The following is a 27,519-nucleotide window of genomic DNA, read 5'->3' as shown; positions in this document are numbered from 1 at the left end:
TGCCTTGATATTTGTAATTATCATTTCACATGTTGGTTGTTGGATGAATTGGTTGCCTTATACTTGAGTCTTCTTGTCTTGTTGCCATTTTAGCTTGTTCTCATGAATTATGAGATTAACGGTTAGCTGGAGTTTGGATTATTATTGATATTGAGGATATTGTTGGATTGTCTGCTAAATAGACATTTATATAGCCTTTCACATGATAGAATGTTAGCATTTATGTTGGTAAGTTGGACTCTTTGCCCTCTTATGGTTAAGTGGGTGTCCTATTTGTCTTGTGTGGTGTGGGCTAAAATATTCAAGCTGGGACCTAGATTGGTTTTATTTAGGTCCTAGGTGAGTATTTCGGCCTTCATCATAGATAGGTCATTATTGTCTTTGACGAGTGTATGTTCACTGCTTAATAGCCTCTGTGTTCCTGACTTGTTGGGTTTATATCCAAGTTGGGGCATGACCTCGTTACTTATTTTGAGAGTAAGTGGTCAGCTTAAGTACTAGCCAACCCTTTGGTGGACTCCTTAGGGTACTCACTTTGTTTTAGAAAAATTGTGGGTCTTGGGTGCGGTGGTGTGTATCCGCATGTCTAGGTCTGTCTCTTGATTTTAGGCTAGGGTTGTGTTGTGTCTTGGCCATGTTTTGATAGAACCTCCGAGCCAAGATACCGGTTCGATTACCTTCCCTACCTCGTGGTATAGACTCGAGTTCAGAGTGACTATTGACGGGACTAAGAACTTATGTCTGTCTTTGATATATTGCCCTTTCTTGTTTGATGATTCTATGAATCATAGAAGGTGAGATGCAAGCCGGCTATGGTTGATAGAGTTTGGATTCCTGGATGTTATGTGATTCACATGATAGTGTAGTATGAGTCGGTCTAGTATTGACATGCTAGGACTATGTGTGGTTATATTGTTGTTCACATGATAAGCACGATTGTCTAGCATCTATATGCTAAGGCATTGTGTGATTCGTATTCATATTCTTATGTTTACATGTTATATTAATTATGACATTTCGTGGTGGGAGGACTCGGAGTTACTCCCCACGACCGTGGCTTTCGTATTTGTATAAAATGCGAATGACGGAGTAGGTGATGCATATATGGGGTACATGGACGAGCTAGCGAGCAAAGTAACCTTGGGACCTAGATTGGCTTATTCTATTGTGACCCTTAAACACTTTTTATGTCACATACATTTTAGGGACATATGTCTCCCTCTTTACATTTGGTTGTATAATTTGCTATTCGCGACTTTAGCGATGGTTATGTTGTGAAACTTCTAGTTAGACCTTGTATGTTTGACACCTTCCAATTTGGATATCTTTATAACGAGTTCGAGTTTTAAAAATTACAGGTTTTTACCCAAATGAACCTATTACAAACATATCCATGCAGTTTTATTCTAGAATTACGTGTTTATTTTTCCGCAATAAATGAGGGTGTCACACAAGGGCTGGTCAAAGTGGTTCCTTATAGGGAGAAAGCAAAAGGTAATGGATAGGGATTATTACCGAGGCGCGGTTCGGGGAAATGAAAATGGTGTAATCTATGTCACAAAGAATAATCGGCTCCTTGACAGATTCTGCATGTGCACGACTATGTCTAGTCGTGCAGAAATAATTAGGCATCACAAAAGACAAGAACGACAATTTAGAAAGCAAAGAGAAGAAGAATATGAAATTGAGGAACAGGGATGAGGGTTATTATGACTCCGACTGTTAGATTAGTTTAGAAATATCTTGTGTTATCTTGTATTTATTGTTATTAGGTATTATCTTGTGTTTTTTTTTTTGAGTATAAGCCTAGTAGGCTTTATCATTTTGAAAGCCTTAAATGGCTTTTGTAAATATTTTTCTAATATTAATGAAATAATATTATGACTATTTCTTTGTTTAATGTCATTAGCATTCAATACATTATATATATGCTATATCAAAATGGACAACAATATTTCCTATGAACATTAGCAGTAAAATAAATGTCCCTTTAAAGGCATGATAATGGACATTCGCAGGAATACATTATATATGAACCTTTATTTGTACGAAATAAATTGCCAATATTTGTAGAGCATATTAGAATTGGATTACTGCATTATTGATGCAATAATATTCAATATACTTACTTACTTAATTACTGTTGAAGCAGACAATGAGTACAAGTGATGCAACTACGTCGTCTTCTACAAATAACAGCTTTAAAACACCAAGGACAAGAATTGAAACATTAAATGCACTCCAGTACATTCCATTCTGTCCAGAGGAAAAGAAACCTAAAGTCGGACAAGTATTCGAAACGCTAGAATCAAGAAAGCGAGTTATTCTACAAAGAATATTGTACAATCTGTGGGTTTACGCCAAGACTTGCAACAACAAAAAGGATTAAAGGCAATGAGTTACCAAACAGTTTTGCATTAAGGAATGTTGTCTGCAATAGGCAAGGTGTAAAGGTGATGTGACCATAATTTAAGCACATTTAGTCCCCGAATTAGCCTTGTTCCCATGCTTTTTAGTGCATACTTGGGTTATTTATTGTCTTTAGTCCTTTGTTTTGCATATTCTTTGAGGTTTTGTGTCCCTGGTAGGAAAGGAGTGCAAACCTTGCATTTTCATGGCAAAATGAAGCTAAATTGATTGAATTCAATGACCAAGCATCAAGGAGAGACAAGATTAGGAGGCCTTTGTACATACTATAGTAGATGGGCAATGATGAGAAAAGATCCTTGCATCCCTGAGGAAATCCTCAAGGATTCTATGAAGAAAAAGGAAGAAAAGAAGAAAGAAAGAAGCTGTAAGACAATCCGGGCGGATTGTCCACAAGACGCCCGTCCAGCATCCACAATCCGAGCGTCTTCCCCCTGTGGACGCCCGTCCAAAACACCCAGAATCCGCCCGTCTTCCCCAGCTGGACGCCCGTCCAAAATCACCCAAATCCGCCCGTCCCGTGCCCTGGACGCCCGAATTCCCTAACAGCCTTTTCGTCTTCTACAAGCTTCAAGGAAGGATGCGCATCTTTTTCTAAGACCGGCGAAAAGGAGACCGGAGTCTCCCTAGAGACCGGCGATTCCTCAAGGACTTAATCGGCATTTAAGCCCTTAGTTAACCCTAATTTATGTACCTAATCCCCACTATAAATACGCCATTAGTCTATTAGAAGAGCATGTTCTTCTTAGTAATCTTTAGCGTAGTTAATATCAATCAAATCTCTCTTTAATCTTGTAATCAACATTTAATCAAGTTTTAATACAAGTTTCATTTCCTTAATCTCTCTTTTGTTCATCCTTTATTTTGGGTAATTAAAGATTATTTGGGTTATTATTGGGAGATTGACAACCTTCCAATCAAGCATCAAGTACTTCTATTATTCTTTGCTTTATTATTGGAATCATTAGTAGGTATAATTCTCTTAATCCCTTTTTAATTATAGTTAATTATCTTCATTTATTCATCATGTTTCACTTTGTTGGTATGATTGACAACCTTGCTAGCATGTTCAACATGATAATGAGTGAGTAGTCTCCTTAGCTAGGGTTAATGGGTAATTAGGGAAAACCAACATGGGGAATGATTCATGCTTAATTTAATATGTTTTCATAGTTTATTTGCTTGCTTGTTATGATCTCAACTTATGCACATGTTATGTTTGATGAAATGTGAGCCTATGAATCCTTGCATTTTTTACCCATCACCTATCTTTTCAATGAAACTTGTAAGACATAAACCAAGTCGAGTCTCATTAGACCATGCATATAGTTGAGTAGGAAAGATTAAGTCGACTTGTAGGTGTTGTACAATCTAATCGATTCGGCTCCGGGACCCAAACTTTCCTAGGATTGTAAGATAAAAACCAACTCGATCCATCACAACAATAATTGCTTGCTTATAATTTGAGAATATGTTTGTATGATCAATTCCCATGAATCCCCTATGACCCCATGACACCCTAGTGCCTTTTATCAATTGTTTACATCCCTTTTTAATCATCTTGCTTGTTTACTTTCATTGCTATTTAGTTTAGTGATCTTCTACTTCAAACCCCAAATTGTGACACCCTTAGACACCACTAGTTACAATAGAAAATCTCATCTCAATTCCCGTCCCTTGGGATCCGACCTTTACTTGCCTCTTTACTAATTGTAGAGTTGTTTGTGAAGTTATAAATTGTGTTTTGGTCTAGGTGCTCCTAACGACAAGTACTGAAAACTAAACCCTCAAAAGGGAACATGACCAAAAATGGCGCCGTTGCCGGGGACGGTGTTAACTTGATTTAGATTTTCTTATATTGTTATTAGTTGTGTCTTTCTTTGCCTTGGGGAAGTAAAACTCCTCAAGGTTTGTTCTATTTATTTTCGAGTTGTTTGATATTTTGCATGTCTAGAAGGTCACAAGGTAACTTGTTACCCTTTGATCAGGAAATTGAAAGGACTTTGACAAACAATTGAAGACTTGCTAGGAGAACTTTGAGAGGTATTGGTGAGGTTGTAGATATTCAACCAAACACTATTGAGTTCATCAACCCTTTTGCAAGAGAAGGTGAGGAGAACCCAACACAAAATCCAACACAAAATCAACCCACAATGCCTAAATTTTCATCACATTCCGTACCCACCGAGGAGAACCTATCCAATGGTACTCCCACACCACAACATCTAACCGGAAATTTTATTGCCAAATCCGCATTTATCCAATTAGTTGAAAGAAGCCAATTTGGGGGGATGCCTAGTGAAGACCCTCACTCTCATATGGAGACTTTTTGAGACTATTGTGATGCGATTTCTCAAACCGGTGTAACTCAAGACCAAATTCGATGGGTCTTATTTCCTTTTTCTCTAATTGGCACCGCGAAACAATTGTTGAAAGGCCTTGATAAGGCTACTCTCGGAATTGATTCTTGGAAGAAGTTGGCTCTAGCTTTCTACAAAAAGTTATATCCACCGGAAAAGACTAACATGCTAAGAGCTCAAATTACGGGCTTTAAGAAAAGAGATGAAGAATCCTTGTATGAAGCTAGGGAGCGATTCAAAGGAATTTGCCGCTCATGTCCTCACCATGGACTTAGCGAGTGGTTCTTGGTACAACAATTTTGGAACGGTCTTTATGAAGACTCAAGAAACATTCTCAACATGGGATCAAATGGAATGTTCACCGAAGTTGATGACAATCAAACTTGGAACAAGATTGAGGAAATGGCGGTCCATAACTCACAATATAGTAGACCTCGCAAGGCTACTAGAGGAGGAAAGCATGAAGTGGACTCCATTACTCAATTGGGTGCTCAACTTAGTGCTCACATTGATACCATCAATTTGAAGTTTGAAAAAGCAATGGCTAGACTTGAAGAAGCCTCAAAATCACCAAAGCATCATGTTAATGCCATGACGGCATCTTCATTAATCCCAAGTGGGATATGTGAGAATTGTGGAACTTTGTGACATGACCAAAGTGAATGTAGGGGAACAAATGAACAAGTGAATTCTTTTCAAGCATACAAGAGTGGTACCCCTTACTCCAATTATTACAATGAAAACACCAAATTCCACCCAAATCTCTCATACAAAAGCCAAAATGTTCAAAACCCTCAACCAACATACACCCCACCTCCCATGAGAAACCAAAATCAAAGACCCTTTTACAACCAAAACCAAGGTTACCAAAATCAAACTCCATACAATCAACAAAATGACCAAGGTTTTGATGTTCAAAAAGCGATCCTCCAAATGCAAAAGAATCAACAAGAGTTTTTCACTCAAATGCAAAAAGATAGTCAAGCAAAGGAAATCACCATCAACAACATCCTAGCTAACACCAAAATGTTGGAAACCCAATTGGCTCAACTAGCATCCTCAAGCTCACAAAGACAAAAGGGGCAATTACCACCTCAAAGTAATCCCCCAAGACATGAAACGGTTAGTGCCATTCACTTGAGGAGTGGTACAAGGTATGAAGCACCAAAGAAGCAAGTTGAGGATGAAGTTGTGGAAGCTAGTGACAAAGAAGAAATTGTGCAAAACTCCAAGGATGGAGAACCATCGAAGGAAGAATTTTCAAAAAAAAATGAAGACAAGGTCAAGGAGAAGGAGCCCATTATGATTAGACTTCCTTTTCCAAGTCGTCAAGCCAAGCCCAAATTTGATGACCAACTTGGAAAATTTATGGAGATTGTGAAGAATTTGGAAGTCTCAATTCCTTTCACGGAATTAATCAATCACGTACCGGCCTATGCAAAATACATGAAAGACATCCTCACAAAGAAGAAGTCGATCCGGAAGCTTGAGACTATCGCCTTCACTAAGGTAAGTAGTGCAATACTTCAAGGGAGTTCACCTCCAAAACTTAAAGATCCGGGAAGCTTCTCAATACCGTGCACCATTGGCGACACCACGATCAACAAAGCCTTATATGATCTAGGGGCTAGTGTGAGTGTTATGCCGTACTCGGTAAGTAAAAGGTTAGGGATGGGAGAGCTTAAATGCACCAATATCACACTCCAAATGGCCGATAGATCGACGAAGACACCATTAGGGATATGGGAAGATGTTCCCGTAAGAGTTGGGAAATTTTTCATCCCGGTGGACTTTGTCATTGTTGACATGGAAGAAGACTCCAACATTCCGATCATTCTAGGTAGACCTTTCTTGCACACCGCAGGCGCGGTGCTTGATGTAAAGCATGGAGAGCTCACTCTAGAAGTGGGAGATGAGAGCATAACTTTCAATCTTTACAAGACCATGAGAACTCCCCGTTTGCATGAACCATGCTTTATGGTTGATCATTATAGCCGGAAGGATGATAGGAAGAATTCGGAATTCCAATGGAAGAAGAAAGTTGATGATGCTCCATTCAAAGAGCAAGTGAATTGTAATAAAGAGAGCTTGAAAAGCTCACCAAAGTCAAGCAATGAAGAGGATGGCCTCATTGGCCAAGACAAGAAAGTGGGAAAGTTGTCTCTATCAACTCAAGAGATCTTTAGTGACCAAGTAGATGAAGTTTGTGGTCTTTGGGACGATGAGTTTGAAGGGATTTTCAATCCCTATATTGGTAATGTTATCGATCAAGACCAACATGAAGGACAACAAGTGCAAAGATCTATTGAGGATCTTTATCATGACAACGAACAAGCTTTTGACTACTTTTTCAAGGTGTTGGGTAACATCAACAACACATTGGACATGCCCCCATGACATCTCACTAAGGATGAGAGTTTGGTGGAGTCCTCTCCAAACCACCATTTGTAAATATTTTTAACTCCCTAACTTGCATTTTAATTCTTACATTGCATTTTTGTCATTTTTGGATTTTTATGCTTTGATCAAGATAATTATCATTTTTGAGAGAAGTGAGGGAGGGACTAATGATTTAATTGATGTGTAGTGCTTTAGCTTAGTGTGGGGATAGCAATTTCCTAGGCTACTCATGCCTTTGTAGTGCCCCTGCAATGAAGAACACGGGATTTGAAGAATGAAAAATGACACGGGATATGCAAGTGCACGGATGGAACTGAATCCGGGTAGACCAGGGAGAATCCGAGCGTCCTCAAGGGGAATCCGCTCGTCTTATGGGAATCCGGGCGTCTTTGGCAGAATCCGTCCGTCCAATTGAGCTGTAAAATTGAAATTTTGGGACTGTTGAAGAATTCGAGCGTCCTAACAGAGAAGACGCTCGTCTTAAGGAATCCGCTCGTCTTTGCAGAAAGACGCCCGTCTTTTTGCCTGTGCAAAATAAGAAAGCTTGCTGTATCAGAATCCGCCCGTCTTTAGTAGAATCCGCTCATCCTGCAACTGAAATATCCGAGCAGCCCAGCTGAAAGACGCCCGTCTTTAGGCGAGAATCCTGAACCCAGATTGAGCAGAATCCGAGCGTCCCGAAGGAAAAACGCCCGTCTTCCCCTACAGTTCAAAATTTTCGGATGTTTTTAAATACCCCTCCCACATTCATTCCTTCATTCATTCATTCAAAACACTACCAGAAACCTCAAAACTCAAAACCCCTCATCCTCTCCATCACCAAAACAAGATTTCCTCAACCAAATTCAACAAAATCAAATCCAAACTTCCTTTCAACAACAATTAATCACTCCTTTTCCAACAATAATCAATCCAAGCACCAAAATCTTCAACCTTTGAGTCGATTTTTGAAATACAAAGGCAAAGCCTTTCATCTTAAAATCGATTTGGGTATAATTAGAAATTGAAGATTTTCACTCTTTTCTTGGTATAATCATCAATGGCAAGAACAAAAGGATCAACAAAGACACTTAAGACAAAGGCACTCTCAATAAGGCAACAATGCCTTCAAGCAAAGAAAGCTTCAATGGCTATGGTGGTCGCTAGTGCAAACTTGGAAGTTCAACAACAACAAAATCCTCCCTTGGAAGCAACAACATCAACAACTCCGGAAATTGCTCAATTATCAAACTATCAGGAGGTAATTTTCATTTCTAACTCCCATAGGGATAAATTTGCCAAGTATGCTAGAAAATCCATTCTACCCACCAAATTCATATGTGAAGATGCCTTGAACAAATTGGGTGTCCTTGAACAAACAAAAGCCTTATTTGAAGCCATGGGGTTGGGAAAATTGTTTGCTACAAGAGAATTGACATACCCCTCTCTTACCTTAGAATTCTTGAGTTCTTTGAAAGTAACTAAGGTAGAGACTAGAGAATACATCGAGTTCCGCCTTGCCAATGTGAATTGGTGCATCACCTTTGATGTCTTGAGTAAAGCATTAGGTCTTAGTGATACACCTCGTTATTATAAGAAGCCCGAAAAATATGACCCCGCTCCTCTTTGGGAGGCGATTTCCGGGAAGAAATTTGAGAACTTTCATGCTTGTCGCGCTCTATTAGTCCACCATCCGGGCATTAGAGTGTGGCACAAGGTCATCGGGAATACTATCATTGCAAGAAAAGACACTAACCACTTTACCAAGCTCGATTGTGTTCTACTTGAGTCGGCCTTAAATATTTGAAGGGAATTCACCAAGCCTTACAATGCTCTAAGGCTTTTCGTGGAAAGATGGCTCAATGTTGATTGTGGAACGCAAGGCACCGCTTTTATCGTAAATGGAGGTTTAGTTACTCTATTTGCCAAGTAATTTGATCCGAATTTCAACAAGGATAGCAAGTATGTGGCAAAAAAAGGGGGTCATCTCATTGACATGGATGCCATGATTAACAAGTACAAGTGGGTCACACATAATCCCCTTGACACCGAATATGGGTGGCTTACCAATGATGCTAGATCTTTTACTTTGCCTTTCAAGATATGCTGTTTGAGTGTCCATCGGACCAACTACCTTCTTCCCCTCTCAAAGGAAGCCGAATACATCATCCGTCAATAAAGGGGTGAAATTGAAATGTCTGAAGGAAATGTAGATTCATATACATACTAACATACTCTTATATGTCAAAATTAATTTGTCATAAAATTAAATACGGATTTTATGCATGCAAACAAATAATATAAAAGAGAAGAAATCATCCTTACATTGTGATTTCGGTTCTAATGGGCACAAAAGAAATCTCCTTTTCTTTTGTTCTTGAGCTTTCCAAATGGAAGAACAAGGATTCAAGTGTAGAATCCCTCCCAAAAGCATATACCCAAGGAATACATCTTAATAAACCAATACTATTTAGATCTAGTAATAATAATGGTTTTACAATAAAATTGATACAATATAAATTTTATTTTCACTCTTGAAATTTCGGTCAAGAGGGAGAGTATGTGAGATTTTATTTCTCTAGAAAATTCATATATTGTAGAGATTCAACACTTTCTTACACTAGAAAAATGTTTTTGGGTATAAATGATGAATGAATGAATTAAAAAGAAAAAGCTCTTTTTCTTTTCTTGTATGGTTGGCCGAAAATTGGCTTGGGTAGGATGCCCAATACTTTTTGTTTTTGCTCTTCTCAAAAGCATAGGTGGGCATGGCTAGAGATTAGACTTTAATAATTATGTTTTCTCTTATTAAAATAATCAACATAATCATTCCACTAATACTCCTAATTTTCGGTTTATACAAGATAAAATGGAAGGTCCATTTTATTTTGTCATTTGTCAAGTGTGACATATGTGACATGTTACTTGACATGTGAATTTGTAATGTATTTTTAACATATTAAAAATCAACATACTCATAAAATATGTCATTTACAAAATCGACTAGTAATTCGTAATTACTTGTACCAAAAATGTTTCCAAATTATAAACTACAACATTCTGTATTTATAATAATTTATTCATTCCGTTTCAATTGTTTCTGTAAACAATAATTTCATCTAAGTAATAAAACAATTCGATTACTTAGACCGTGTCTCATTTAATCATATTTACAATGAGATACGTAAATTATACTCACAAAATTATCCGTCAATTTTAAGCAATTTAATTAACACGTATCGGTATACGATTAATTAAATAATCAATTAAGAGTATTTCCCTATAGGTATGACCTAAGGGGATCAACTGATCACCACCGTCGCATGACAGTAATGTCAAACTCTAGTCAGCCAATCATTACCGATATGTGTGGACCAGTTGACTTGTAAAATATTACATCCCACATGTATTCTTAAAATGAGATTTAATAATGATATTTAAATCATGTGATCGCACTATTGTTGAGGACACATTTCCAACAATCTCCCACTTGTCCTCGACAAGTGTGCGTCACCAATTCTCTTGCCTATTACTATCTCCCACTCAATGCAAGGTGTCTTTCGGTCGTACTTGCAAGTGATCATATCGAGAGTGGTTTCCTCGATCCGGAGAATAAGCGATTGACCGGATTTATCCACTCGGATACCTTCCGAGCGTGGCCACGCATTTCGATTCATTACTCCTCGAGTGGCCTTGAGATATTGTTTTAACCCTGACAAGGGGATGGACAATTCCTATCGCACTCATTCCCTTCGACTAGCCACAGCCATCATAACCCAAAATATGCCCATTTAACCCCATTTACGAAGGTCGTAGTAACACAAATCAAAGTTAATCTGATACTGAGCCATCTTAGGTGAATAGTCTTTAGTCAAAAGAATCGACTCATTTGAATACTATAGCAGCTCTCGCCACGACCAGGCTATATAAATTTGCCAGAACTCTATAAGCGGTCATTTGCCCGACAAAGTGTTCCTAACAGTCTGCCTATGTGATCGACTAGTCATCTCACATGACTCTATGGCACTTGAACTTGCCATCAATCGCATCACACTCTAGCCACTTCGAGACGTCACCTCATACAAGTGACTATGGGCGAATACCATGTTAATCCGCGTTCACTTTAACGGGGTTCAATTGTCTCTACAACCCGTTTGGATGCAACAAGGTATAATAAAAGAGTTTTAAGGTAAAACTCAAACGACAAATGCGATTATCACATATGAATAGTCAATGCTTGATTACTACTTCATATTCTATAATCTAATTTGATCTTTTATGTAGTTATTCATCTCAATTTAATTGAAATGACATGACTCATCGTGTTAAGCCTATGAGAAGGCTTTGGTTAGTAGGTTTTATCAACTTCTTGTACCTTACTCAACCTTACTACATACTCGTTTTCCTTTGTAATGTATACATTTGCATTAGAAAACTTTCTGAGTACGTGTCGAGATCCAATCAAGACATAGGTCCTCTAGCCTAAGAATAGCTCCCACTTTGTTTTCACGATTAATGCGGGACTCATCCTCTTGCACATCTCATGATTGCAAGTGTACTCAATTTCCGTTATAAATATCTCTCATTGTTCTTTATTGCCTAGAACGATTCTAGAAAATCTACTTCTTAATTAACATAGCCGCAATGGTATCTTAACCATCCTAATGTGTTTTGATTATGGTTTTGTCGGAAACCATGCGCAATCTCAATTGTCAATTGTCACTTGTGTAACACCCTTACACAAAATTGCATCATAAACACTTTGCTTTACTTCCTTAATGCTTCTGCAAGCACTTAAGGGTAATCTTTACAGCTTACTTGGTAAAGATTACTTAAATTCGATTTTTTGAAAACAATTCATCATACTCAAAGCATATGAAGTGTTATACATCATTTCTTTTTAATTGATTCTGCAGCGGAAGCAAATGAAATCAATCAAATATGTTCAATTTAATTGAACTAGTCATAAATCTTATCAACATAAGACTTCTTACTGACGCTAATATCATGTGGATTTATCTTCATAAATCCGGATATTCAAGATGTATTATAATACTCCAAAAGTCTTAAATCATTCTCAATGATCAATATGTCATCCACATATCAGACTAATTAAAACTTCCGTAACTCCCACTAAACTCCATGTATAAACACAACTTCTCGACTTATCGAGAAACGTTTTATAACATGATCAAATCATTGATTCCAACTCATTGATGTCCTACTTAAGATCCTCTCTTAAGTTTCACATAATCTTAGGATTGCAAGAATCTACAAAACTCAAGACATGTATTGAATACATTCCTTCTTTTGAAGAAGCGGGTTTTAGATTCACTTGCTACGTATTTCATAACCTCATAATGAAACACAATCCTTAAGAAGATCCAAATAGACTTAAGCATTTTAATTAGTGCAAAACCCTTTGCAACCAATATTGCTTTGAAATATCTCTTTATTAGTGCAAAACCCTTTGTCACTAATCAAGCCTTTTTGTTTCGGATTTTCATGGCTCTAAGCCTTGTATTGAGTTGTGACTTTAAACACTCTTATGTAAATCATATGTTCATTACTTTTTAGAAGTAATCAACTTGAATCAAACAATTTCTTTTGTAAGTTATAAGCTCTTTACTTTCTTAAGAGTAGCATGAATTCATCATCTTTAACAAGTGACGAATTTAACCTCCTAGGTTTTAAAGAAACAATATTTTACACAAAACGTCTCATGTAGCCAAGAAAGACCAGTTTCTTGCGACATAACATTCTCTGTGGCATTCTTTGTGGCTCTTGAATAATTTCTCCCACTCTGTCTTCTAAAATAAACTTGTATTTTAGAAAGACGGCTTCATGAGCCGCAAACCCGTCGTGCTCGTGATAATTGCAAGGGAAAAATGAGCATTTGTTTCTTGTGAAAAACTTACAACCATGGTACTCTTACCATTTCATATCTCATATGATTCGATTTAGTGGAAAAATAATTTTAGACAAAATGATAAAATTCCCAAAAGGATCAAGTAACTCAAAGTAACTTCATTGAAGTTCAAACCATATCGAATAGCGTTTGAATTCTTATCCAATCACACATTATTCCATAATGCGTGTTAAGAGAGATTAACTTGTGATACTATATCACATTTCTTTTGGCTTATATCAAAGTCTTCACTTTGATAATCCCATCACGACTAAATCGTGATTCCTTGAACTCTTTAAACTTCTTCAAAGATTTTTCTATTTACCTTATTAAGTGAACACATAAGCGTCAACTTAAATCGTTGGTAAAATAAAATGATCAACCTATTATGGATCAATGATTTACAACCTCGATCTCCTTTTCAACCAAAAAGCACGAGACATATTGCTTTGAATACAAGATACGCATATACCATTAACAATCTAATGGTTTCAAGAGTACTTGATAACTCCTTGCGTTTATCATTCCAAAATTTAAGGTTTAATCTTGGGTTACCAATTTGAATCTTTACATCATCTACATGATATATCATTCTAGTTTGGTTTAGAATATAATCACCTTGATAATGGGCTAGCCATACATCAAATCATGGTGTATAGGGTCACAAAAGTGAAACCTCTTTGTATCTTAACAAGTATGTATTCTTATTTAGAGTTTATGTACTTAATAGTCACAATTAAGTACAACTCCAAACCCAAAAACTAGATTGAGTACACAATTACTCTATCTCTCGATATTGTTGTTGCTAGTCGTCATATTCTAATCATTCTATGTATCAAGTACAATGATGTAAACCACCACCGGTTTCTAATATTGACGAAGTGGTACTAGCAAAATTTATGTCAATCATATAAACATTTAAAGAAGAAGATCCCATTAGATGTCCCACAACTAACTTGTTGATTCTTCAATAATTTGGGGTAGTTTCCTTTCTCGTGTCCAACATTTAAGACAATGGAAACTTTATCGGTCGGGATTGATAGGTTTAGTATCGTCATTCTCAACAACTTTACCTTTAACATTACCTTGTATCAATTCCATTATAATCTTTACTTCTTGAACCTCGTCCTCATCTTAACGGTTTAAGAGAATGCTCCCACTCATTTCAATGAGTCTTTGCTTTGAGAAGCAAAATTGAATTCATGAAGATTACTCTTCATTTGTTCGTTTTAGTCTTAAAACTTTCATTGAAGTGGTTGCGTTATTTTGGTCAATTACGAATTCTGAAAATCTAATCACCAAAACAATTTATCGCTTCAAGGTACTTAATTCAATTAAGTATATGAAACATAATCCATTGTAAGTAGAAGTGTTAGTCATGAATCAAAAACCTGTTTGATAATGAATAACTTTAATCTATACTCTTTACAAGAGATCCTTATCAATGGTTCATTTGAGGTTTTAGAAGAAAATTCAAATTTTTTCTTTAGTTACGATGTTTTAATGGAGATTTGAATCAAAAATCAAAATGATATTGTATATGAATTGTGGTAAAGAAATAGAACAATATGATAACGGAATAGTGGAAAACATAACATTTATCGTTTTATTAATACTTGTAAATAACAAGTAAAGCATTTACATAGTGACCTCTACCCAACTATGATAAATGATTCCAAGACCTAAATTCATATTAACTTGGGCACGGTGTGGCCGATGAAACCCTTATCAATATAACTCGGTGGATTAACGCTTTAATCGATTCTACTTTTAGAACTCTTGGTCGATAATATTACATTAACATTTATCTTTAGCCCAAAACACATTCAACAAGGGGACGGTGTGGCCGATGAAACCCTTATCGAAAAACTTTTGTTGAGTTCAATCCAAATTTCGAATAAATGTGTCCATGATCCAAACCCACATTAACTTGGGCACGGTGTGGCCGATGAAACCCTCATCAACATGAATTCGGTGGATTAACATTCATCACCCACTTCCCCTACGTAACAAGGTTTGTACCCCGGTGTGGCCGAGTGCACTCCCTCACGAAATAGGTTTTCATGGTTTCTACTCTTTGGTAAGGCTATGTCTCAATTAATTGTTTTAGCGAGAGGTCATGTCAATTTATTATCTATCACGTTTTAAGTGAACTAAAGCGGTGAACTACGATAATTCTAATTGACACGGTCGATAAACTCGATAAGACAATGCATGTTTAGTTATGGCGATTTAGCGATGCATGTGACATAAAATAAAATGCAAGCATAAAGATAAATAAATCCTAGTATGGCCTTTCCTAAAAATAGAAAAACTATTTAACTATTACATTTCGGAAACCAACTCCATTGGTCCCTTGAACTTCGGTTGTGACACGCATCTCGAGGTAACACCGTCTTTATGTATCGCCATTCTTGAAGAAATCCGTCTTTGGGAACTCCGAGAATAAATAAAATTACATAATAAATTACATAATTTCCTATTATACATATGTAACTAAAATAAAAAAAATCTATTAAATTACAAAACGGTGATACGAGATCACAATAAAATTACAACCGAATCGATATTCCCATACATTTCGGGAAATACCAATTAAAATCTAAGGCCATACTAAGTAAAATTACATAATTCAAAAATTACATAAATTAAAATTATGACAATCATAAAGAAAAATGCAGCATTATAATATGTATGAACATGCCCAATTTTATGCTAAATCGCCTTTAATTAGCCAATATCGTATATTACTCGGTTTTTACGGATTTGCGTGATTTCAACATTTTTATAATCACAAAAATACATAAACTCATATTTATGCATACGTTAATTACCCTAACCTCTTAGAACTCAAAATTTAGTCTTCACTAATAATTTGACCATAATTAACCCATATTTTATAAAATTGTTCATAAATGGACCAAAAAATACAAAATAAGCTATAAACTTCAAATAAATCACAAAATTTCAAATAAATTCAAAATTTGAAATTTAAACTCATGAACATTCTGGAAAAAATACCATGACACTCATAATGTTCAAAATCTTAGGTTAAAAATTTCGAAATTTTCCCGGAAAAACAATGTTGCGGTTTATCGATTTTTAATAAAATAATCATAAAAACACGGAAAAATTATTTTCATTAACTTTTCAATTTTAGATCTGAAAAATATAATAAAATGCAACATTAGACGTTTTTCCTAAGTCATAGATTATGATTTATTAATTTTTCACTAATAATGTCACTATTTATGCTATTTTTCTTCAAAAAATCATAAATCATGCAAAAAGACTTCTTTATAGCCAATTATTTTACACACATCTTGTAAAATTGCATGTGACAACATATTAAAAAACTATGACCAGATTCGAAATTTAACTCATATTAACCTATTTTTCACCTAAATCCGAATTTAATAATGAAAAATCCATTTTTCGAGCATAATAAGTCCAAAAATTATGAAAATTTACAGGTTATCTCAAAATGATATATGTGACAACATATCCAAAAATCAATGAAAAATTCGAAGTATAGCTAATTTTAGACTAAAAATGACATTTTTACTCATAAAATCACATTTAAATGCCATTATTGTAAATTATGAACAATAAAAATCCGAAAAATAACCAAAATATCCTAAAACATTTTAGGACCAGAAATATTAACATGCATGTAATGATTTCGTGATATATCATAATAACACAAATTTTACAAGTTTTATTTGTTATTCTTATAACTCGGAAAAACTTTTAACTAATTTGCATGCAAACAACCGTGGCTCTTGATACTGATTGAAGGAAATGTAGATTCATATACATACTAACATACTCTTATATGTCAAAATTAATTTGTCATAAAATTAAATACGGATTTTATGCATGCAAACAAATAATATAATAGAGAAGAAATCATCCTTACATTGTGATTTCGGTTCTAATGGGCACAAAAGAAATCTCCTTTTCTTTTGTTCTTGAGCTTTCCAAATGGAAGAACAAGTATTCAAGTGTAGAATCCCTCCTAAAAGCATATACCCAAGGAATACATCTTAATAAACCAATACTATTTATATCTAGTAATAATAATGGTTTTACAATAAAATTGATACAATATAAATTGTATTTTCACTCTTGAAATTTCGGTCAAGAGGGAGAGTATGTGAGATTTTATTTCTCTAGAAAATTCATATATTGTAGAGATTCAACACTTTCTTACACTAGATTTTGGGTATAAATGATGAATGAATGAATTAAAAAGAAAAAGCTCTTTTTCTTTTCTTGTATGGTTGGCCGAAAATTGGCTTGGGTAGGATGCCCAATACTTTTTGTTTTTGCTCTTCTCAAAAGCATAGGTGGGCATGGCTAGAGATTAGACTTTAATAATTATGTTTTCTCTTATTAAAATAATCAACATAATCATTCCACTAATACTCCTAATTTTCGGTTTATACAAGATAAAATGGAAGGTCCATTTTATTTTGTCATTTGTCAAGTGTGACATATGTGACATGTTACTTGACATGTGAATTTGTAATGTATTTTTAACATATTAAAAATCAACATACTCATAAAATATGTCATTTACAAAATCGACTAGTAATTCGTAATTACTTGTACCAAAAATGTTTCCAAATTATAAACTACAACATTCTGTATTTATAATAATTTATTCATTCCGTTTCAATTGTTTCTGTAAACAATAATTTCATCTAAGTAATAAAACAATTCGATTACTTAGACCGTGTCTCATTTAATCATATTTACAATGAGATACGTAAATTATACTCACAAAATTATCCGTCAATTTTAAGCAATTTAATTAACACGTATCGGTATACGATTAATTAAATAATCAATTAAGAGTATTTCCCTATAGGTATGACCTAAGGGGATCAACTGATCACCACCGTAAGCACGACAGAATGTCAAACTCTAGTCAACCAATCATTACCGATATGTGTGGACCAGTTGACTTGTAAAATATTACATCCCACATGTATTCTTAAAATGAGATTTAATAATGATATTTAAATCATGTGATCGCACTATTGTTGAGGACACATTTCCCAACAATGTCCTCATCCTCCATTGTCACACCACCCTATCCATTCAAATATCAAGAGTTCAAACCCGAAGGTGTTGAAGCGGGCAATGACTACATGACTCTACTTATGCAAGAGATGCACAAACAAGCTTATAAGGATCGGGAAGATGCATACTTAGCCCAATATCCACCCCTCCTTCATTTAGCTAGGCAAGGACTACTTGATCCTTCATGTCCTTTGCCTAGTTGGGCGGATAGGGAAGTCTTCTTTCCAAGTGCATCTACGGGTGAGAGACCGGGTGACGATGAGGTTGTCGGTGATGAGGTTGTTGATGATGAGGGCATTGTTGAAGAGGTAAATGAAGATGAAGAGGATGATAAAGTAAGTGATGAAGGAAGTGAGCAAGGAAGTGAAGAGGGAAGTGGTGATGAGTCCACTTCTATTGAGGAAGATGATGACAATGATGATATGGTGGAAGTCTAGCAAGCTTTGGAGGCTCCTACCCTCTTGATGTTTGTCTACTTCTTTCTTTGTTTTATTTATTTTAACTTAATCATGGTTGGAGAGTCCTAGCAACATAGAGGACTAACACCTCGGCCCCATTGAGGTGTTCTTATTTTATTGTTCCCACCTTTGAAAATCCAAAATGACAAATTTATTTTCATGCATTGCATCTTGTGTGCATGAACTACCCCAACTTTAGGACATTAGAAATAATGTCTATCTCGGTTTGAGGAAGTACATGCATACGCAACGGGATGTAATCTAAATTACGCTCTCCGTCATAAACAAAAACCCATGCATCATGTAGTGTAGATTAGTATAGCTTGCATTTAGTGTAGAATTCATACATCATGTTTGCATAATTTTCCATCATTTTGTCCATTGAGGACAATGCCCATATTAGTGTGGGGATGGGAATTCTAACTTAACTTTTATTCAAAAATCCAAAAAAATCAAAAATTTTCGAAAAACCATAAAAATTTGAAAAATTGAAAAACCAAAAACATGTTCATTTCCTTTGTAGTGTAGTCATGTATATATTGTTGTATATATTGTTTTTGCTCTATCCTTGTTCACATTGTGTAGATACCTCATTTCTGCACCCCTCGCAAACCACCCGGTGATGATTGGGCTGCATGTTTGATACGCGGAATGATTTGTGACAATTCATAAGATTATCGTCAAGTGATTGCTCAAATATTAATGTCTACCTCTTAGTTGTCATCTACGTCCCGATACGGTCGTTTTGACAGTAATTAGAGTACATTTGGAGTCCGGGCCTAAAACCGTCTCCATTTTCTGTTAACCGTTAAATCCCGAGTCAGAATGTTCTGGAATGTTCCGGATATTTCTATTCCATATTTCATAAATTTTATCTTTTAGTAAACAATTTCCCGTAATATTCACATAAGATATTAAGGAAAACCGAATTATTTCCGTCCTACCATAACTCAAACACGGAGATCTTTCTTCTACAGGAGGAAACCCCTTGGGAACAGACGCAGCAGGTGCTGCGCCTCTTCCAAGAGACGCAGTGGCTGCTGCGCCTCTTCCCAGGCCCTTTTCTGCATGTTTTTCATATCTTTTTCATATCTTTCCGAGATTCACTTCCAAAGAGTCTCCGAAACCCTAATTCCTCCACGTGATTAGTATAAATAGGAGCCCTTGCTCCTCATATTTCTCACGCGAGTGTCCGCCCTTCTCTTCTCCCTTTGCATTCTAGACTTTGTTCTTACTTTTGGCGTCTACGTGCTTGAACTTTCGACCACGTAAGCTCGGATCCTTCTAAGTACCAGCCTCCCCGTTTGCATGACCGACCAATTTGACCAACTACACATCAATCAACTTAATTAACTTAATCGTTTTCCTCTTACGAGGGCACTTTCTTTGCATTCGCGTCGAGCATCACTAATCGATATCTTAGTCCTTCTCGTTTCGTCAACATGTAAGTCTGAGGGTGTAAATCCTTCTTTTATTGTTATTTATTTATTGTATCGTCAATGTAAGGTTTATGTCGAAAATACCATTAAAACCGATTTCTAAAACCATGCTTTAAAACCTCTTTTTACGGATTTCCAGTAGATAACCGTCGAGAAAGGACGCAAAAATCGCTGCGCGCCTCTTGAAGGAGCGCGAGCTCTGCTGCGCCTCTTCGTGAGAGGCTGCGATTCTCTTCCTTTTCTTCTTCGTTAAATCCATTCGCTAAAATTCTTTTATTGGTTTTGTTTCTTGTTAATTCTTCATCATGATAGTCTAATAATTTCGTGTATATTATAATCATCATCATTAATATGTTTTATCCATCATAAATCCGACTTAAATCCCGAATAATCCAATATTTGCGGGTTTTCATCATTAAATTCAATTCCGAGTTGTAGAGATTCAATTCGTCAATATTGGGTTTCTGGAATTCGTCTTTGATATAGTTTTCATATGTTATTTATTGTATTCATCGCATATTCGTCGTTAATCCATCGTATATAACTTAATTGATTTAATTTGTTGACTCATTAATATTTTTCACTTCTATCATTATTCCATCATGTAAATAATTCGTTTGCATCCGTCTCATTCATGTTTTACTGTTTTTATGACCCATTCATATGTTAAATAACCTACTAATCACTTCCATCCGAGTAAATATCGTCAATTGATCATTAAAATCACCAATTAACATTAACGGCTCGCAATTACGGCTTCACAGCCAGAACTGAGCCAGGGAACAGACGCAGCGTCTGCTGCGCCTATTCCAAAGGACGCAGCTCTGCTGCGCCTGTTCCTGGATGAGTTCTGTGTTGGGAAATGTGTCCTCAACAATAGTGCGATCACATGATTTAAATATCATTATTAAATCTCATATAAAGAATACATAAGGGATGATTCAATTATATAGTCAACTGATCAACATTAATCGGTAACGATTGGCTTGCTAGAGTTTGACGTTACTGTCGTGGGACGGTGGTGGTCAGTTGATCCCTTAAGGTCACACCTAAAGGATGATGCCCTTATCTATAAAGTTAATTAATTGTATGTCGATACAAGTTGATTAATTCCTTAAAAATGAACAATTTATTTTTTAATAAGAGAAAATATGTATCTTATGTTAATGTGATTAAATAAGATCACATTTAGTGGATTAATATGTTAATTCACTAAATTATGTTGAGGTTTTATAAATGTTTCGAGGTAGAGGTAATTAGTTATTTACATTTACAAGAGGTTGTGAATTTAACTAACTAGCTATTATGGGACCCATTATATGTTGATATAATGATAAAATATTACTCAATAAGTTGAGTGAATATATGTTTATTAATTTGTGTCATAATTGTTGTATGATCAAATTAATATTTAATTATGTAAGATGATTAAACATAAGACTTATAAGCATTTGTGAGACAAATATTATAAGACAAAAATGGACCATAATTAGTGCATAGGCACCGATTTTTGGAGGTCATAGGACACTTGTCCTAAGTCTTCTATTTTGTCATAAAAGTTTATGACACAAGCAACATTTGTAATGTTGCACCTACCAAAAATCACTCTACCAATAAAGCATTTGAAAAAGAGTTTTTGAAAAGAAAAATTGCTCTTATTAAGAGCATAGGGGCCGGACCACTTTTGTGGTTAGAAGTAGGGCAGAGTACGGATCGGGTATTTGATCCAAAGTGCTAGTTCGGATCGGATATCCATATTAGAAATCCTGAAGTTAGATATCCAATATCCAAACCAAATGTCTCGGATATCCAACGTTCGGGTATCCAAAATAATCGGATCGGATGCGGATATCCATCGGATATCCATACTTTTGAATTTACTTTAAAATTAAGTTTGAAACACGATTATATTCATAGTTTTACATGATATTTTCTTTCGTATTCTTATTCCAATGTTCTTGCTATAAAATTTAAGTATCATCTAGATATTTCTCTAATATTTTAAACCTTAATTAAGTTGTTGTATCAAATAAAAATTTATTTTCTCGAAATTATACTAGAAAACTATAGTTTCGGATCAGATCGGATATCCAAATGTTTTAATTCTAATATCCATATCCAAACCAAAACCAAAGATTTCGGATCAGATATCCAACCCAAACTTAACTTTCGGATCGGATATCCAAAAATTCGGATCGGATTCGGATCGGATATCGGATCAGTTTGGATAATCGGATTTTTTGCTCAGCCCTAGTTAGAAGAGCTTTTGTTCTTATTTTTCTTTCATCATATTCTCAAAAGATTAACATGCAACAAAACCTCTCTCTTGTTCATAGTTTTTCCTCCAAAAACTTGTGAAGTTTGATTCAATTTGTTCATAAAGATTACTAATATTATTAGTGTAATATATGAGTATTAGTAATCAATTTTAAGGTAAACTACTAAACAAATATCTAGCAAATATTATTTAGTGGGGATAAGGGATAATCTTGGGTGCAATCAAGAGGAGTGACTTCTATACTTGAGGTCTTTGGAGGATCATCCTAATACTCATCATAGCTCAAGAACAAGTGAAGGTAGGAGACCTTACTTGTGCCCATAAAACCGAAATCAACAATGTAAGGGACATTGTTTTCTTATAAATCTTTCATTTTGTTATGCATGCACTAGATCTAAAGAACATATAATTAACAAGTTAATTTGTTCACTATTATAGGAGTCTAATAATAGGTATATGAACCTAACAAGTGGTATCAGAGCATAAGGATGTTGCATGCATAATCGGTTATTGTTTTTCCGAGTTAAAAGGTTAACATATAAAACTAAAAATTTGTGATTTGTAAGTATAAGCCACGAAATCACCATGCATGTTATATATTCTGGTCCTAAAATGTTTTTAGGTCATTTTTATGATTCATGGAAATTTATTGCTCATTTTAAGAATTTTTGGTCATTTTATTACATTTTTATGACTAAAATGGGAATTAAAATGCTAAAAACAGTTAAATTTCGTTTCTGACCTTGGAAAATTTATATGACCTCAAATGCATATTTTACAAGTTGTGTGTAAAAGGACGAGTTAATTTGATTAATTTTGCATGATTTATGATTTTTATGAGATAAAGATGGATTAAAAGAGGTAAAATGGTTAAAAATAGTTAAATTTCGAATTAAGCCATGATCTTTTAATATGATGTCACATGAAAGATTTACAAAGAGTATGTAAATTTCTAGATTAAGAGATCTTCTTTAGCATGTTTTATGGATTTTTGAGTAAAAAAATGGCATAAATAGTGACTATTTTAGCAAAAATTAGCTAAAACGTATTGCATGGCTTGAGAAAATTATTTTAAGTTGCATTTATATCCCACTAATCAGATCTAAAGTTGTAAAAATTATTGGTTTAATTTTCGTATACTTTATACATTTTATGAGATAAAACCGATAAAAATGCAACTATATTTTCTCAAATTTAATTCGAAAATTTTAACCATGTTTTTTGACATTATGAGTGACATGGAATTATTCCAGAATGTTCAAAAATTTAAAATTCAAATTTTGAAACTTTTATGATTTAATTTGGATTTAATTCATAAATATTGTGTTTTTAAGGTCAAAAATGAGCATAAAATTAAATCAAGTTGAATTATTGTCAAAAATTTAGTGATGACTAATTTTTGAGTCCTAAAATGTGTTAGAATAATTAACTTGAGCTTAGATGTGATTTAAGTGTTAATTAGTGATTTTAAAAGGTTATTATCACGCATTTCCATGAAACCGGGCTATATGTACGACATAAGTTAAATAGGGCGATTTGGCACATGATTTTGCATGATAGGTACATATTAAAATGCTGCATATTTCAATTGTTGAATGTCTTTTATTTATATAATTTTGAATTATGTAATTTTATCTTAGTATGGCCTTAGTTTTAATCGATATTACCCGTAATGAAAGGGAATATTGATTCGGTTGTAATTTAATGTGATCTCGAATCACTTTTATTTTATTTTTATTAGTTTTTTCCATTTTTACAAATGTATAATAGGAATAGCTTTGTATTTTTATTATTATTTGTAATTATGGATCATCTTCAAAGACGGTGCCATTCGAAAAGGTGATCCGACAAAGACGGTGTCTTGGGAGGCGTGCCATTTGAAGAATCAAGGGACCAAAGGAGTTGGTTTCCGAATATGTAATAGATTATTTGATTTTCTATTTTAGGAAGGCCATACTAGGAATTTTATTTATTGCTTTGCATTTCTTTTAATATGTTACATGCATTGCCAAATCGCCATAACAACACATGCATATCATATCGAGTCATCGACCGTGTCAATTATAATTATCGTAGTTCACCGCTTTAGTTCACTTAAAACGTGATAGATAATAAATTGACAAGACCTCTCACATATAATAATTGAGAAATAGCCTTACCAAAAAGTAGAAACCCATGAAGTACCAATTTCACAAGGGAGTTAATCCGGCTTCACCGTAATACAAACCTTGTTACGTTGGCGAAGTGGGGTAGTAAAATGTTATTACATCGAAATTTGGATTGAGCTCAACGGAAGTATTGTTGACCGTAGTCGCATGTGTTCCGGGCTAAAGATGAGAATTAGAGTAATTTTTGTCGACCGAGAGTTCTAAAAGTAGAATCGATTAAAGTGTTAATCCACCGAGTTATATTAATAAGGGATGAATCGGCTCACCGTGCCCGAGTTGATATGAACTTGGATCTCGGAATCATTTATGTAGTTGGGTGGAGGTCACTATATAAATGCAATACTTGTAGTTAAATTTACGAGTATTATTAAAACGATAGATGTTAATTATTTCCTTCATTTTCGGTCTTTGTAGTTAATTATTCGCAATGAATTCATCTTATACTCCTACACCCATCACCTTAATTCATGGCTCCAATCATACGATGAAAAATGCTCCGATTATGACAATGAAACGATTAGAGAATTACGCATTGGCATTGGTCAGGATGGAAATTTTTGCTTCTTTACCACCTCCACTCCACCCACTCCAATATTATTGCCCACCACCTTGGTAAGAAAATCTTGTGAAGAAAATCTTACAAAACCCAAGGCATCCTTGTTTGAAGAAACAATGAAAAATATCAAATTGAGTGGGAGTTCTAGCAAGAGTGTCCTTGCAAATGAAAGGGGTTTTGGTTTTAATAAAGGGAAGGCAAAAATGGGCGAGAAACCCAAACCTGATTATAAATTGGAAATGGATAGTGGGACTACCAAGACCAAGACCAAGAAGGGTGCCAAATCCTATGAGGAATGTCATTATTGTAATGTCATGGGCCATTGGAAGCGAAATTGCCCCAAGTATTTAGAAGATATCAAAGTTGGGCTTGTTACTCCAAGTGGGACTTGGAAATGTGGAAAAGCTAAACAAGAGTGATACGAATCTCCGACAATGAAATGGAGCTCGGGTAGCCGCCACTTCAAGAGATATTTATGTACTTGTTTTTGCTAATAGCTTTGAGTTATAATTTACATAATTGTTATTATGTATCCACTTAGTCTAAAACATTATTTCCATTTCTATGTGAGACATGAAAGGATCTATATTTTGTCTTCAAAGACAATTGTAGTATTTTGTTGAAAATAGACATGGATGTGAGCCATGTCACTTATCTTTATGATACACAAGTTTTAGACAGTTCCAACTCATGTAAGGATATCTACATAATACGCACCAAAAGACTCATAACAAGTAATACAAATGATTTGTACATTTGATTTTTCAATTAGGTTACGTAAATGAGAAACGCATTAAAATGCTAGTGTCGACTAGAATTATTGAACCATTTGATTTTCAATCATATGGAATATGCGAATCTTGTCTCCTTTGCAATATAATTTATACTTCCTTTAATTGTAAAGGGACACAAGCAAGTGATTGATGAGACTAATACATGCCGATGTATGTGTTCTAATTAACATCACCGCAAGGGGAATTTATGACTACTTCGTCACTTTTACCAATGATTCAAGTAGATAAGGGTATATTTACTTAATCTAATAAAAGGTGAAGCATTTGAGAGATTTGAGAAATTTCCAAAATAACGTAGAGAACCAATTGAATTAAGTTCTAAGCATTACGACCCAATCGTAGTGGCAAAGATCTAAGTAATAAATTTGATTTATTAAAGATGGATTATGACCTAGCGTCACTACCCATAAGATCAAAATAATATGAGTCGGTTTGAGTTGATGAACTCAATTTTGGGAATTCGCGATCCAAAACGGACAAGTAATTCTAATTGGATGGTCAACCATGAGATACATAGAATAGAGAGTCTATCAAACAGATGACATGGATAAGACTCGTATATCATCAAGCTGCCATGTTAGGATGGCCTTTTAAAAGCTAAACTCCGTTAAATATATATGTTTGGGTCTCACAAAACTATCTCTCAAGAAGATAGATGTATTTCTGAGAGATAGAGTGGGAGTAGATTGAATCGTCACAAACATCTCTTATAGTTGAAATGTTACTTTGTGAAAGTAATTGAATTATAGAGTGGGAGTTGGTATTGAACTATTATCTATGAAGATAGTATGAGACCATAGTTCAGTGGGAGTCTATCGCACATGTCTTGTTGTTTAAAAAATATTACTTTGTGAAAGTGATAGTATCATGACCTTGTTATATATACGAGCCGAAGCATTACAATCCGAAAATTGTTGCTCATGAGTAGATTTACTTCAAAGTGAGGGTCTCTTTAAAAGGAAATAGAGCTTTAGAGTACACAAATGCATAAGATTTACATAAAGATGTTGATCAAGATAAATTGTGTTAGGAATTGCCGCATTTCATTATAATGAAGAATGGCAAATAAAAATTCACTTTTCTAAAATGGGAATTTTGAGAAGGAAGTGTTTGAAACACAAAACCTTAGATGAAGATCTAAGAATCCTAACATATTATGCATAGCTATCTTAAGTGATCACAGGATGGTCTTAAGCAAGCATTAAAGGATTATACTTTTCGTTCATGTGATTATAGTGAATTGTTTCATTCACATGATTGAAGAATCATGATATACATGAAGTTAAGTGGGAGCTATAATTGTTTCTCCATGTCTTATATGTTGATAACATATTACTTAATGAGAATAATATACCAATGCTCTCTTCTGGTAAGAGTAATTGGGAGACATGGAAAGAGATGCAAAGTATTCTAGATTTTGAATCTATATGAGAGAATATTGGCATAGAGTTGAGAGTCTTATGAGGATAAGATATTTCACATCTGTTGTACAACAACAAAGTTGAATGGCTTATTCATGATGATGAAAGTGGAATTACTATGATGGAATCGTAGTCGTTCACTGAACCCATTAAGTTGTTAATTACATGAAATCGATTACTAATGTTTCCGCCATTAGAACGATTATGTATTCCAACAGACGCACATGCTGTGATGTACCTTAT

General features: G+C 34.9%; 1 protein-coding gene and 1 non-coding gene across 2 annotated transcripts in view; one reads left to right on the top strand and one right to left on the bottom strand.

Moving 5' to 3' along the window:
- Positions 1 to 2,155: 2,155 nt before the first annotated feature.
- Positions 2,156 to 27,519, top strand: part of LOC141651513 (protein FAR1-RELATED SEQUENCE 5-like) — a 50,897-nt gene continuing 25,533 nt past the window's right edge. The window contains exon 1 of the mRNA XM_074459221.1: positions 2,156 to 2,349. Within this exon, the coding sequence (XP_074315322.1) occupies positions 2,156 to 2,349 (194 nt within the window). The remainder of the gene's footprint in view (positions 2,350 to 27,519) is intronic.
- LOC141654439 (small nucleolar RNA R71) lies at positions 4,953 to 5,059 on the bottom strand. Its single transcript, XR_012547999.1, has one exon. It is a non-coding gene; the product is annotated as a small nucleolar RNA R71 (small nucleolar RNA).

Source organism: Silene latifolia, chromosome 4, assembly GCF_048544455.1.
Source record: "Silene latifolia isolate original U9 population chromosome 4, ASM4854445v1, whole genome shotgun sequence".
NCBI classification, from domain to species: Eukaryota; Viridiplantae; Streptophyta; class Magnoliopsida; order Caryophyllales; family Caryophyllaceae; genus Silene; species Silene latifolia.
The sequence above is the reverse complement of the archived record's forward strand: the minus strand, read 5'-3'. Positions and strand labels throughout refer to the sequence as shown.